The sequence below is a fragment of the Pristiophorus japonicus genome, chromosome 15 (assembly GCF_044704955.1).
Source record: "Pristiophorus japonicus isolate sPriJap1 chromosome 15, sPriJap1.hap1, whole genome shotgun sequence".
NCBI lineage: Eukaryota > Metazoa > Chordata > Chondrichthyes > Pristiophoridae > Pristiophorus > Pristiophorus japonicus.
In genome coordinates, this window is record NC_091991.1 from 20956880 (window position 1) to 20971896 (window position 15017).

The 15017-nt window shown below is 43.3% G+C and overlaps 1 protein-coding gene across 1 annotated transcript in view; it reads right to left on the bottom strand.

Annotated features, from left to right (window-relative positions):
- LOC139281421 (thyrotropin-releasing hormone-degrading ectoenzyme-like) overlaps positions 1-15017 on the bottom strand; it is a 165401-nt gene that overhangs the window by 92199 nt on the left and 58185 nt on the right. Inside the window, exons 2-3 of the mRNA XM_070901585.1 lie at positions 11731-12004; positions 4426-4552 (exon numbers count right to left, since the gene is read on the bottom strand). Of these exons, the coding sequence (XP_070757686.1) occupies positions 4426-4552; positions 11731-12004 (401 nt within the window). The remainder of the gene's footprint in view (positions 1-4425; positions 4553-11730; positions 12005-15017) is intronic.

Here is a 15017-nt window from a genome sequence, read left to right on the forward strand (position 1 = left end):
CATCTACATCTCAAATCTCATCAACCAAAAGCAGCAAAAAGCAGATAGTCAGACCTGAATTAATCCCTATTTCACTACCTGCTCCAGTATATTAAAAAAATATGTATATTGTAAATACATTGTTTTGTCTATGTCTTCATTTTTGTCTTATCTTCCCTGTTTTAGTTAGTAATGTGGGCAGTCTGGGCAAGAAAATCTCTGTTACTAACACTGATGCTATCCTATATCAGCCAAAAGAATTCTCACTGTAGACAAGTTTGTGAGGATATATGGGCATTCGGTAACTTGATGCCACAAGGCCATTATTCATGCTGTATTAGAATTGTGCATCGTGGGGTGATAAGTCATAATGGGGGAAAAATTTGTCCCCTTAGCGTCACCCATGGCGACAGTAGGTGGCGCTAATGCAGCTTTGAAACCAGAACCAACAAGGCAAGGCGAATCCAGCACCACACACCAAATTGAGCTCCGCGCCCCCCCGTAGCACTGCCTGTAAAAGCTATCGCTGGGGACCTCAACGCCAAGGAGGTCGTGATATCAGTGAGTGTGCAATGCTCACTGAGCGCTCAATTTCCCAAATTGCTTTTAGTCACTTACCTCACCACCTGGAGTAAACACCAATAGGGAGAGCTGGGGTGCAGCACCAGGAAGCCGGCTGCAGGGATGTTATTTAAAGGGAGCATCAGTAATCACATGCACCTGTCAGGTTCGTGTAGTTCCAGTGGCTTTTTGTTTCATTGAGTAATTTCAAGGTCTTTAGTCCATCTATAAATCTCAACTGAATGATCCCATTACCTTGCAGATATCTCAAGCTAACAAATATTGATGTTCCGATTTAGGATGTATGCATTTTACAAAAACTTCCCAAGCCTCCTGCAAAATTCAAAGAGGAGGAACCTTCAAATTCAGAATTAAATTCCCAAATAGAGAATGAGCTGCCAGGGCTTGATGGGCCAAACAGCCATGGCTTGTAGTCTCATGTGACCCATGGGCCATAATTTGGGCACCAAGCATTTAGACGGTAACATTGTGTTCCATGTGATAAGTTTAGCACAAAAAGCTACTTATATCATGGATTTAATTTCAAATTAGGCCAACAAAATTGTGAGGGTTTATGTTGATTCAGTAGAACAATGGCATTATCCGTGAGGTGCCAGAACTCTGCACCAAATGGGTCACAAAGATCTGTGATGTGATTCCTCACTTGGTGAGTTTCTGATCTGGACCATGCAATCGGAAGGATGAGCTGAACAAAGGTCAGATATTTCCTCTCAGGGAGGGAGAAATTGAGCAAGCCTTGATTACTCTAGTATATTTTTTGCAGCAAATTCAAAAGCAACGTTGGCAGAAAGCTGGGAGTCGCTGGTCTGGCCATCAGCTCCACCAGGGAATAGGCAGTCCACAGTAACAAGCTTTTGCCAATTAAGATATTTGAAACTGACCCTGTCACGTGGGTGAATTTAATTAATTAACCAATGGTAACTTTTAGCTGAAATAATAACATACATCAATCTTCGATCCATCAAAAGAAATTGGGCCATGGTGCCTGTGCCTCGGCAACAAGTTTCATCATATTCTTTCTCCAGCAGGCAGATGTCCAAAATGTAATTTCTTCAACATAAAATCTAATATTACACTGACAGAATAATATAAGTTTAATAAACTTCTCCCGTGGTGCATAATGACACATTGAAACCGCAGGAAAAATAAACTAATGTCACCCGTGAGGGAAAGGTGATTTATAAGGAGAGGAAACGGTTCAAAATATGAAACAAAAATGGTCAGAGCTCCCAAAATGTCCAATAGTAATATCTAGTATCGTAATTGTGTATGTCGGGGGAAGATTTCCACTGTTCTCTATTTATAGCAAAATTGCAAACACATTATTTATTTACACATTTAGGATTTTGTAACACATACTGAACCTTGGAAATTTGCTCCCATAGTTATTTTCCACTCCTTTTGATTCAAAAAGTTGAAAGGTGCATGTAATTATTGATTTCATAGAAGTATAGAAACATAGAAAATAGGTGCAGGAGCAGGCCATTCGGCACTTCGAGCCTGCACCACCATTCAATATGATCATGGCTGATCATTTAACCTCAGTACCCCATTCCTGCTCTCTCTCCATACCCCTTGATCCCTTTAGCCATGAGGGCCACATCTAACTCCCTTTTGAATATATCTAATGAAGTGACCCCAACAACTTTCTGTGGCAGAGAATTCCACATGCCCACAACTCTCTGGGTGAAGAAGTTTCTCCTCATCTCGGTCCTAAATGGCTTACCCCTTATCCTTAGACTGTGACCCCTGGTTCTGGACTTCCCCAACATCGGGAACATTCTTCCTGCATATTTGCATCCGTCAATATTTGATGGCATTAGCTATTGACTTTATTGCTCCATTGTCTACCACAACAGAAATTGCTTCAGTCTTTAGACTATTATGCACAATAATATTAAAAATATTTTTTAAAGTTTCCAAAATAAATGCATTTAATCAAAAAAAATGCTTCACAAAGGTTCACGCTTTCCTGGTAAATATGATGGAATCTGTGGTGCAGATGGTTACCATTTGTTCCAGGAACTGTATGTGCAGAAAAAGCACCCAAACAGATGATAATGCTCCTATAATAGTTAACTGGCATGCACAATGACCTCAGATTTATGTTATACTAGACTATTCATTAAATTGAACAAATGGAACAGAGTTACTGTTTTTGCAAGAAACAGAAAATAAAGCAAGGGAAATAGTCTATTTGTAGTTCATGTGCTTGAAGATCCAAATGCTTAACTAGATTTCATCATCTGAAAACTTTTGCGCACTCTCAATTGCAAAGGGCGAGTGTGGTTGACATCTCATGTATGTGTACCATGCGAGCTTACAAAAGAGCTGCTGCATTCTGCTACTTTGTCTTACGTTCTTACATTTAAACAATAACCTGATGTCCCAATATTGCATTATTTTCAGCCTCAGCTTGCCTAAGCTATTTATCAAGCATGCATATGTACACATGAGCTTGATGTACCAAGGACAATATAAAATCCCACTATCTAATGATTCTTTCTTCCTTATATATTTGCAACAGGAAATAGTTAAACAATTTATGAACATCGTATTTCAACTGTTAACATTTCGACGAACTATTAAGGCTGACATCTTAGTATTGCATTATAATACTTATAACAGTGTCATACACTTCAGAAACACTTCATTGGCTGGGAAGTGCTTTTGAGGGTTCCTGCAATCATGAAAGGCGCTATATAAATGCAATTTCTTTTTTTCTTTCCAAGCGGCCTACCCCGTTTCTAAGTTTCTACTTCCTTTGCTCTCTCCTCAACCACTACTTATTTTTTTCCTTCACTTTTCCTTGCTCTCTTATATTCCTCGCTCTCTTCCATTTCTCACTTTTCCTCATTTCTCGCTTTCCTTCCTTTACTTCTCACTCTCTCGCTTCACTTTGTGTTCTCTTTTTCACTTCTGGCTTTCCTCTTTCACCTCTCATTCCCTCATCCTCCTTTACTTCTTTCTCTTTCACTCCCCGATCTCTTGCTGTCTTCTTCTACTCGCATTCTCTTGCGCTCTTTTCTTTCAATTCTCTCTCAAGTAATGAAAGACAAATACATGTATCTTATCAATTGCTGCAACAACATAATACCCATCGACAAATGGGTAATTCTGCACCACTCAAAAACTATAACAATTCTCCCCTAGCTTCCAAAGAAAAAAATTGAAGGTTAAAAAGATTTAGTACTTTACAAAAGATACATTCATTAGAAACCTTCAATACAGAAACAGATGAATTTCCCAGAAAAAATATGAGGCCAGCAATCTGTAGATTCATACGGTCTATCAGTGAATAAATTGTTGTAGCTCTAATCTCCTGTCAAGGGGAGAATATTCTGCCCACTGACACCTGGGAGTCCCTGGCCAAAGACCACCTTAAGTGGAGGAAGTGCATCCGGGAGGGCGCTGAGCACCTCGAGTCTCATCGCTGAGAGCATGCAGAAACCAGGCACGGGCAGCGGAAGGAGCGTGCAGCAAACCTGTCCCACCCACCCTTTCCTTCAACCACTGTCTGTCCCACCTGTGACAGAGACTGTAATTCCCATATTGGACTGTTCAGTCACCTAAGAACTTATTTTTAGAGTGGAAGCAAGTCTTCCTCGATTTCGAGGGACTGCCTGTGATGATTCTGGGCACTTGGAAAGACAGGAGATTTAAACATCATCAGAATGACACACTGCGTAAGTGCTATCATAACATTTGTGTAATACAGTTACACATTCCAGTCAGATTTGCATCACTACAGGTGAAAGAATATTTGCTGGAGGTTTTTAGTTGGTGACAGCGTGCCTTTTAAAAGACATACATTTTACGAATTCTAGTATCATAAATGTAAAACCTTTTAATTATACAACTTACCTAATTTTGGTAGAGAGTAGCTGACATTAAAGTAATCTTCATAAAATTCCAGCAGCCTCTTTGTTATATTTAAAGCATAGTCTCCAGATCCTCGTTGAATAGCATCCGGCCTGGCATACAGTCTCACCTTAAGAGAAGTACATCAGTTAGTAAAATTACTCAGAACAGTCGTATTGTAGTAATATTTGAATCTAACTAAATGCAAATCCACATGAAACCATTCCTTATCCATCCATCCATCATCATCATCATAGGTGGTCCCTCGAACGAGGTTGACTTAATCCATCCATACACAGTAAAACAGACATACGTAGATGGAATGATGTAGGTGAATACTTGAGATAGCAGGATATTGACATCGAGTCAGTGCAGTGCAAGTCTGTCCAATGTCTGGTTAACTGGTCTGGTTATCATCTAGTGCTTCAAGTTCAAATTAAACAGTGTACTATAAACTGAAAGGAGAAAATTGCACTACTGCCAACTAGTATTGCACTGGTGAAAATACAAAGATGAGAAATTGATTGGAAGTTTAAATAGGACAACAGTAATTTGCTGTTGAATTAGGGAAATGGTATTGTGTTTGACCTAATGGTCGTGGCATAACTCAAGCTTGATTCAGAATTTGTTCTTCCACCCTAAAGGTTCATTCAGAACTGTGGCAGTGGTGTCTAATCATTGCACTAAATATCAAACAGTCAGTCTGGATTGTATGTATTGTCAGTATGTTTGAATATTTCACAACTTTATCCAACATTGAAAAACACATGAAGCCTGGGTAGAGTTAGGAAGAACCTTGAGGAATACAGACCAACCTCTTCAGTATACTACCACTTGTTTATTAATACATTCTATTAGAAGATGCGCTGTAGAAATGTTTTATTTTTAATACTATAAACTCAAAGTCAGCCATTCAGTATTGTTAAATTCTAATGCAATATTTATTGAGCAGCTTGCAGAATTTCTCAATAAGTTTGCAATTAAACTATCCTCTACAATCACCTCAGAAAATTCAGACAATTATATTATAAAGCCATTAAAATAGCTCAGCATCCTTACCAGTACCTAATTGCTGCACACTAGCTTTATCTGAATGTGTGTTTAGAAACTCTGCATGCAGCAGTGCACATCCTATTTCTTAAAGGGCAGCAATAAAAACAAAAATATGTTTTTGTGCCATGAGCAGATTGTTCCAGCACCAGAGATAGAGAGGTAGCATGAACTGTGGAGCGGGAGCATTGGTGAAAAAATGGTCAAGTGAGTTGAACACCAGAAAAACTGGGTTTCTTGTCCTGTTGATGTCAGGGAAAATAGCAGAAATAAAACCAGAATACAGCTGTCCTTTTCTCCTCAGATTGGAAATTTTTATGGAATATAAATACTTAAAAAAATTTCCACAGCAAGAAAGGATTCTAAATATAGTCCGCGTTGGATCTGTGCAGAGTTAACGTTTCAGGTCAATGACCCTTCGTCAGAACAGTTCAGACCTGAAATGTTAACTCTGTTTCTCTCTCCACAGATGCTGCCTGACCTGCTGAGTATTTCCAGAATATTTTGTTTTTATTTCAGATTTCCAGCATCCGCAGTATTTTGCTTTTGTATAGTCCATGTTGTTTTTTAAAGATAAAATATTTGGCTGCACAGTTGTTGTTTCAAGAAGTACAAGCATATTCCGTAGGACTGATAGATAGTCCAAGATAGGGTATGAAGCCGGATATCTTATACATAAGGCAGAATAGCATACATGAGGTTACACTAACACTACTGTGTCACTGAACTGAACAACATAACTGCTCTTAGTATCAGAAACAGAAGCGGAGCTTATCCAAAACCTTAAATCTTCACCAGGGTAGATCAAGTGCAGAGTTCTTTCAGTCAATGGATTTTACTGAACAAATTGTCACCAAGGGAAAATATTGAATATTTTTGCTAAAGTGTAGCTCCTGCCATTTTGTGCCATGTGAGTGATATTTTTCTATTGCCCAATCTGTTCATCTTAATAGACCTATCTAAATAAATTCCAATTTCCACCAAAGTTGAGTTGAAAAATCTTAAAATAGTTTTTGTAGATTTCTAATAAACTGCCACACTCGAGGAGCCAACTAGAGGGCTGGCCATCCTAGACTCGGTGATGTGTAATGAGAAAGGACTAATTAGCAATCTTGTTGTGCAAGGCCCCTTGGGGAAGAGTGACCATAATATGGTACAATTCTTTATTAAGATGGAGAGTGACACAGTTAATTCAGAGACTAGGGTCTTGAACTTAAGGAAAGGTAACTTCGATGGTATGAGACGTGAATTGGCGAGAATAGACTGGCGAGTGATACTTAAAGGGTTGACCGTGGATAGGCAATGGCAAATATTTAAAGATCACATGGATGAACTTCAACAATTGTACATCCCTGTATGGAGTAAAAATAAAACGGGGAAGGTGGCTCAACCGTGGCTAACAAGGGAACTTAAGGATAGTGTTAAAGCCAAGGAAGAGGCATATAAATTGGCCAGAAAAAGCAGCAAACCTGAGGACTGGGAGAAATTTATAATACAGCAGAGGAGGACAAAGGATTTAGTTGGAGGGGGAAAACAGAGTATGAGAGGAAGCTTGTTGGGAACATAAAAGCCGACTGCAAAAGCTTCTATAGATATGTGAAGAGAAAAAGATTAGTGAAAACAAACGTAGGTCCCTTGCAGTCAGATTCAGGTAAATTTATAATGGGGAACAAAGAAATGGCGGACCAGTTAAACAAATACTTTGGTTCTGTCTTCACAAAGGAAGACACAAATAACCTTCCGGAAATACTAAGGGACCAAGGATCTAGTGAGAAAGCGGAACTGAAGGAAATCCTTAATAGGCAGGAAATTGTGTTCGGGAAGTTGATGGGATTGAAGGCCGATAAATCCCCGGGGCCTGATAGCCTGCATCCCAGAGTACTTAAGGAAGTATCCCGAGAAATAATGGATGCATTGGTGATCATTTTCCAACGGTCTATCGACTCTAGATCAGTTCCTATGGACTGGAGGGTAGCTAATGTAACAACACTTTTTAAGAAAAGAGGGAGAGAGAAAACGGGTAATTATAGACCGGTTAGCCTGACATCAGTAGTGGGGAAAATGTTGGAATCAATTATTAAAGATGAAATAGCAGCGCATTTGGAAAGCAGTGACAGGATCAGTCCAAGTCAGCATGGATTTATGAAAGGGAAATCCTGCTTGACAGATCTTCTAGAATTTTTTGAGGATGTAACTAGTAGAGTGGACAAGGGAGAACCAGTGGATGTGGTGTATTTGGACTTTCAAAAGGCTTTTGACAAGGTCTCACACAAGAGATTGGTGTGCAAAATTAAAGCACATGGTATTGGGGGTAATGTACTGATGTGGATAGCGAACTGGTTGGCAGACAGGAAGCAGAGAATCGGGATAAATGGGTCCTTTTCATAATGGCAGGCAGTGACTAGTGGGGTGCCACAGGGCTCAGTGCTGGGACTCCAGCTATTTACAATATATATTAATGATTTGGATGAAGGAATTGAGTGTAATATCTCCAAGTTTGCTGATGACACTAAGCTGGGTGGCGGTGTGAGCTGTGAGGAGGATGCTAAAAGGCTGCAGGGTGACTTGGACAGGTTAGGTGAGTGCGCAAACTAGTGGCAGATGCAGTATATTGTGGATAAATGTGAGGTTATCCACTTTGGTGGCAAAAACACGAAGGCAGAATATTATCTGAATGGCGGCAGATTAGGAAAAGGGGAGGGTGCAACGAGACCTGGGTGTCATGGTTCATCAATCATTGAAAGTTGGCATGCAGGTACAGCAGGTGGTGAAGAAGGCAAATGGTATGTTGGCCTTCATAGCTAGGGGATTTGAGTATAGGAGCAGGGAGGTCTTACTGCAGTTGTACAGGACCTTGGTGAGGCCTCACCTGGAATATTGTGTTCAGTTTTGGTCTCCTAATCTGAGGAAGGACGTTCTTGCTATTGAGGGAGTGCAGCGAAGGTTCACAAGACTGATTCCCGGGATGGTAGGACTGACATATGAGGAGAGACTGGATCGACTAGGCCTGTATTCACTGGAGTTTAGAAGGATGAGAGGGGATCTCATAGAAACATATGAAATTCTGACGGAACTAGACAGATTAGATGCAGGAAGAATGTTCCCGATGTTGGGGAAGTCCAGAACCAGGGGTCACAATCTAAGGATAAGGGGTAAGCCATTTAGGACTGAGATGAGGAGAAACTTCTTCACTCAGAGAGTTGTTAACCTGTGGAATTCCCTACCGCAGAGAGTTGTTGATGCCAGTTCATTGGATATATTCAAGAGGGAGTTAGATATGGCCCTTACCGCTAAAGGGATCAAGGGGTATGGAGAGAAAGCAGGAAAGGGGTACTGAGGGAATGATCAGCCATGATTTTATTGAATGGTGGTGCAGACGCGAAGGGCCGAATGACCTGCTCCTGCACTTATTTTCTCTGTTTCTATGTTTCTATTACGATACTTCCATGTTATTTTTTTTAAATGTACTGTGCAGTATCACAGCTACATCTGAAGGGAACAAACCATTCAGATTACAAGCACAGAAAAATGCTCAAGCTGAGTTGCATGCTGCTCTTCCTATGATTCTCTATACGGTTCACGTCCACTGTATTCCTCACGTAGTGGGAACATTTCCTCTGTGCAAAGATGTAGCAAAATCAATACCCAATTCCTCATAAAAGATTGACTGTTTCGCTACAACTCTTGCCAAGCAAATCTTTCCCTTGGTAACGTTCCAATCCCAGCTGTGCCATTGCAGGTGTGCGGAATAGTTGCTGGGCATTTCCCCCACCCAGAGGGGAGCTCGGAGAAAGACTTAGCCCAGGCCGTTCCTGTGCTGCTCATACTGGTCAGTCACAGAAAGACAGGGGGCCAAAAAAATTAAGGCAGGAAAATGCCAAAAAGAATCTTTCCCTTTTAGGTCCCAGAGTGTTCCTATATATTTTTTATCTGCCTGTTGTATAGAAAATGAAAATTTATATTTGTGAGTGATTGGTCTACACAACTTTGCTCCGTGTTTTAATCAAGTTGCTGCAATCCCCCATCCCATTGAAATTAGAATGTTAAAATAGCTTTAGAACTCTGTAGGGACACCGCTGCTCTTGTGTTTAAAGCATTAGTTTTTTTTTAAATCATGCTACAGACTGACCTGATGAAAAAAAAGCAATGGAACACAGTCTGAAAAAAATAGCTTGAGTGATTTTATTGACTCATTCTGTGGTAGTTGCTGGTTCCAGATCTTAGAACTAAAATGTGAATTATTTGATTGGGAGATTGTATGGTCATTGCTCGTTACTGATTGGTAGCTTTTCCTACCTATCTAGGGATCGGAAATGGTTTATAATTACCTTGCATTAAGTCCATAGGATATTTCAGTCAATCAGTATCATTAGTTTATGTCTTAATTTCTGCCATTCTCTAGTTTTTTGCCTTAAGTATACATACACTGAGGTGTGAAATCTTTGAGGTATGATGACAACGTTGAGATGTGACACTCCACAGACATGTGCTTTACACAAGATGCTTATATAGATAGATACATAATGGGCGCAAAGGCCCTCGAACTCACCAGCAGATACCTGGAAAAAAGTTAGGCACAAGGAGCCCAACGGAGAAAGGAAATCTGTGGTGTCCAGAAACATTGGGTCTCCACTCACAAGAACAGAACCTCCACATTTGTACAGTGACCTGGAGCAAAACTTCCATCCACTTCGAACACGTCCTTAACGTCAATGGGGACTGAGCCGATCTTCCTTGGCCCTGGCCTTTCTACAGCCAGGCATGCAGGTCAGCCAAGGGGCAGAAGTGGGGCCCACTGGTATCTCCCTCAAGTTACTGGCATCCTGGAAACGCAGTGTGTCCCCGCTCTGATTGGCCCTCCTATAAAGGCGATTTGCAGGTCCGTCAGCACTTGTAGGTGGAGCTCGCCAGCAGCCTCAAGCAGCTACTTCCCAGCCACCCAATGCGTCAATACTGACAGAAACGCCTGTCCACCGATGTGGTGACCCCGCCCTGACCCTGAATGCTCTGGTGGGGTAGAGCGGCAGATCTCAGCATCGCTCACTCTGCCACACGTACACTGAAGGAGCAGGTCCAAGGAAATTCAGGACCAATATTCATAACTCCCAAACATCAAAACATCAGAAAAGTGTAAGGGACTAAAAAATAAATAAAATTAGATCAAAGCCGGCCAATGACGCAATGTGGGATTTTTTTTCTTTCCAAGTAACGACAATTGATAACAAATTAACAACAGTAAACTAAGCTGAAAGACAGTAACAAATAGAAATACAGAGCAGGTTCATCAGCAGCTGAAAAGAGAATAAGTAAGCCAGTGGATTGAGTGGAGACCCTTGGTCAAAGGGGGAGAAATTCTCATCGTTTGCGCCTCCTGTTGGTGCCTCCGGGGGGCGCTACAACGCACAGGTAATTTCTCGCCCAGGGCACGGAGTCGCTATCGCGAAATTCCATGGAAGGTAGTGGAGCCGCAAACCGGCAGCACCCCACTCCCACCGGTAACGCCCCGGGACGCTGTACCAGCGTCCCGATGACATCATCGGCGTGCGCAGCCACCCGTTATTGCCCCGGAGCGGAACTTCAGTCGCGCCCCGTGAGGCTGCCACGGGGCAATGTCCGCACCAACCTCGCGGGTTGCGAACCGCGCTGCCCTCCGCTCGCGGGGCGAAAATTAAACGGGAGGTGCGTGGCGCCATTTTTTCCTCAATGGCTGAGTTCATTGGTTCCGTGCCGCGATGTTGCAGCCCAGCACTCCACTTCTGTGCTGGGCAGCTGCCACGGCACCCCGCTCGTCCGGTGGAGAAGTGGTGGCCCCTCACCCCATTGCAGAGCTCGCAACGTGCCCTCCCCTTTAAAGGAAGGGGAGGGCGCTGTGCTCCCGCCAGTGCTCCGCGTAGCGCTGGAAAATTCCCACGCTTAGCGCCCCGGTCCTGCCCGCGAGAGGAAGTGGAGCGTGTGACATTGCGCTCCATTTCCTCACGGGACCGGTAACCCCAATTTCGTGGCCGGGGCGGGACTTCCTCACTGGGCTCATCTCAGTTACCAAACGGGGCGTTACTGAATTTCGGCCCCAAACTCCATGAAATATAATCCTTTCTTCTTTTTCGATGCTGGATATTTTTCCTATTTGTGCTTTTATTTCAGATTTTCAGCATTTGTCAATTTTTCTTTTACTCTCTAAATACCACGACATTTTGTGACATTTTATGGCGATGCTAATTCTATTGCAATGCTAGTGTCGGTGCGCAAACGCGAACTTACAGTAATGCCGCTGTCGGTAACTGTCTCCTTATAGGTGAAGTTGCAAATTGCCCAGGCCAGATAATACGTGGACATTCGAGGTGTTTCTGCAAATTGCTCAGTGACCCATCCTTCTTCCTCGCGAATTGTGGCATTAACGGGCATGTTCGACAGTGCCAAGTAAGTCTCTTGGTGCTTGATGGCAATTTTAAATGTTGCTTTGTATACCGGTTCATCAAAGCATGGAAAGGTCTTACGGGCATGTGTAGGAGAAAACTGTGTCACTGCAAGGTACCTGGAAGAAAGTGGAAGAAGTTCATTAGGTACCTTGTGTAGGATTTAAAAGTACTATTAAGCTGAGAATTATTTTAAAAGATTGCATTGACTACAGAGATTGTCAAAGGTTCAGATTCTAGAGTCAGAGATCACAAACAAACTGACTTACATGGCATGAAAAATATGCACTCGGAAAGAGGCTGATTTAACACTCTAATCAGAGTTCTGAAGAGAGTTTTGGGAGTCCTAATGGTGCACTGAAACTCAAAGCTTATCAAGACTAAATCATTAAAAATGGACCATTTCCAAACCTGAAAATGTGAATACTCTTTGAATATCTGGCTCAAGTAAACTTGCAGTGCATTGCAGTACCTCCCTTGTCCGGAACCCTTGGGACCTGGGCCTGTTCTGGATAAAGGATTTTTCCGGACAAGGAGTGGACACATTAAATTAGATGGTACAGCTACTGAGCAAGGGGGTATCGGCGCTGGCCAGCTTGGGGCTGGGAGTGCGGCAGAGAGATCATGGGGGGTGGGGGGCAGTGGATTGCGGGGTCAGGCCAGCGACTGCGGGAGTCGGCAGTGAGGAAGGACTCCAATTTGTTCAATTTTTCATGTCGGAGTTCTGCGCATGCGCCACCAGGTGGCCGGGAATGGTTCTGGACGAGGGGTGGTTCCGGATAAGGGAGTTCTGGATAAGGGAGGTTCAACCTGTACTATAATGAGCCAAGATTTATAGAGATATCTTGAATTTAATTGAAGAAAAGCACTTTTTTCAAAGGCTTGGTCTATTAGTTTTGACAATAGTCCCACAAACAATCATCTTGTCTAGGTTTCTGTTTACATTATTGAGTACTTGTCTTGCTGCTGGCAGAACATAGAGTTCTTTATGACCTCCTTAGAGCCTTGGAATTGAAACGAATTGCAAATTCTCAACACAGTCTATTGAGTTAAATATAGTTATTTCTTTACATTACAGTCATTATCCTGGTAGCTTCAACTTCAAAATAATTCTTCATATGTACGAGCATTGATTCACTCTCCACTGTTCACAGGCAACGCACAATCTGGGAATTTTACCTGCTCTTCTGTCAGCCACTGACCCCATCTACCTTGCATTACCACCTCTAATTTGATCATCCACACTGCTATAAGTAGATTGTGTGTGGTTCTCCAACTGAAAGACAGCTTCCATAAGCAGACCAAGTGTCCTCAACAAATCCATGCCCTTATACATGCCACGAGGTTTCGCATCCTCTAATACTGATCCCGCGAAAATATGGCATCACATTCTTCTGCCTCTTCCAAAGGGACAATATTAGTATGCTGTCAGGCCAATGTGTTCAGGCTAAAACTACAAACTACATGGAAAGATTTATTTGCTCGTTAAATAACACATCAAAATGGGGAAGAAAAATCTCGATATTTCAAATAGAGTAGCCAGACTTACACGATGCATTAAACACTTCCAAATTAAATAGAAAGGTCTGAAATCCTTGTGATCCTTTTCAGCAGCTTCTGAATAACCATTTCTGATAGAAGTTGTGTGGGGGAATACCCTCAGAGTTCATTTTAAACCCCCCCCCCCCACTCCCACCCCTCGCCAAGTGCCTCTACACAATAGGTAAGAGGGACTCTGTGAGGCTGTTCCTGAATTATATATGGATGTCCTTTCTTTGAGGTAAAGTAGCCCCTTTCGATGATGAAACGGTTTCTTCTAAATGGCTAGACCATTGGAATGTAACTATTGTTATCTACTCCGAAAAGGTGTGGACTGAGGTTCCCCAGCCTTCTGAGGTCAAAGTGTTTGTTTATGACATCTCTCTGGTTGGTTGAAATGGGAATCAGCACATAAGGCTACAAAGCACTGGCTCAGACAAGCAAATCGGTGGTTTCCAATATAGATTCCAAGGAATCACTTGGACTGCAGCTTTAAAATGATGCCTATACAGGCAACTCTCGACTATCCGCACACGGATGCAGCGGGAAACGGCATTTAAAATTCCGTGTGCGCGCGTTGCTGCGGCCGCTGTCTCTCGCGGCCGCCGCTGACGTCGGAGACCTTTCGGCCTGGGAAGGCATCGGGCCGGTGCATTCGGAGTCCTTTTGGCCCGGGAAGACAGCGCGCTCCGGAACCCCGGAGCTAAACAATTTCCTCCTCGAGGCCACCTGCATGCATGCTGGTAATGTCCATACTTAACTGCCTTGTTACCGTGTGTAGCTGATTGCACAGTATTTATTCAGTGAAGTTGTAACTTTATAATGTCAACCCGCTCTAACGGAGCAATCATTTACCAGGCATAGCCCAATCCCCGAGGGACCCGGATAATCGAGAGTTGCCTGTATATATATATATATATATATATTTCTTAATTTTCCTGCAATGTTGTTCATGGGTACTCCAAGAGCAGAGCATTCAGTTGTGATGTTAAGCTGTTAGCCTGGCTTCAATCTTTGGGGCCAAGATGCCCCTGTAGTGTGCCTCCCGTTAACACTTCTGGGGAGCGCTAACGAGCTCACCCGGCGGGGAGGGGGAAGGGGGAGGCGAAAGCTACTTCCGCAAAATTGCATGGGAGTTAATAGAGGCGCGGATGCATTAGTGCCGCGCCCCTCTGGTAGTGCCCCGAGCCTCCGTGCCTCCGCCGATTACGTCATCGTTGTGCGCGGTGACCCCTTTCCGCCCTGTGGCGAAAACTGGCCAGCGCGCCGCGAGGCCATCGTGGGCAATGCCCGCGCCAGCCTCGCAAGTCGCGACCTGGGCCAGTCACCCATCGCGGGGCAAAGCTTACAGGGGAGGTGTGGTGTGCTGCGCGCAATCTTTTATTTACCCCGCCCCCTTACCGGTCGGGCCGTTCGCCGCTCCGTTCGCGGGGTCTGGGCCGTGATCGTGCAGCCCGACACTCCGTGTTGGTGCCGGCCTGTGGCCATGGCACTCCTTAGTCCTGGTGGCCCAGTGGAGGCCTTCAAAAGGGCCTGCAGAGCTCGCAGCATTCGTCCGGTTTAACGCAAGGGGTGGGGGGGGGGGGGGGTGTG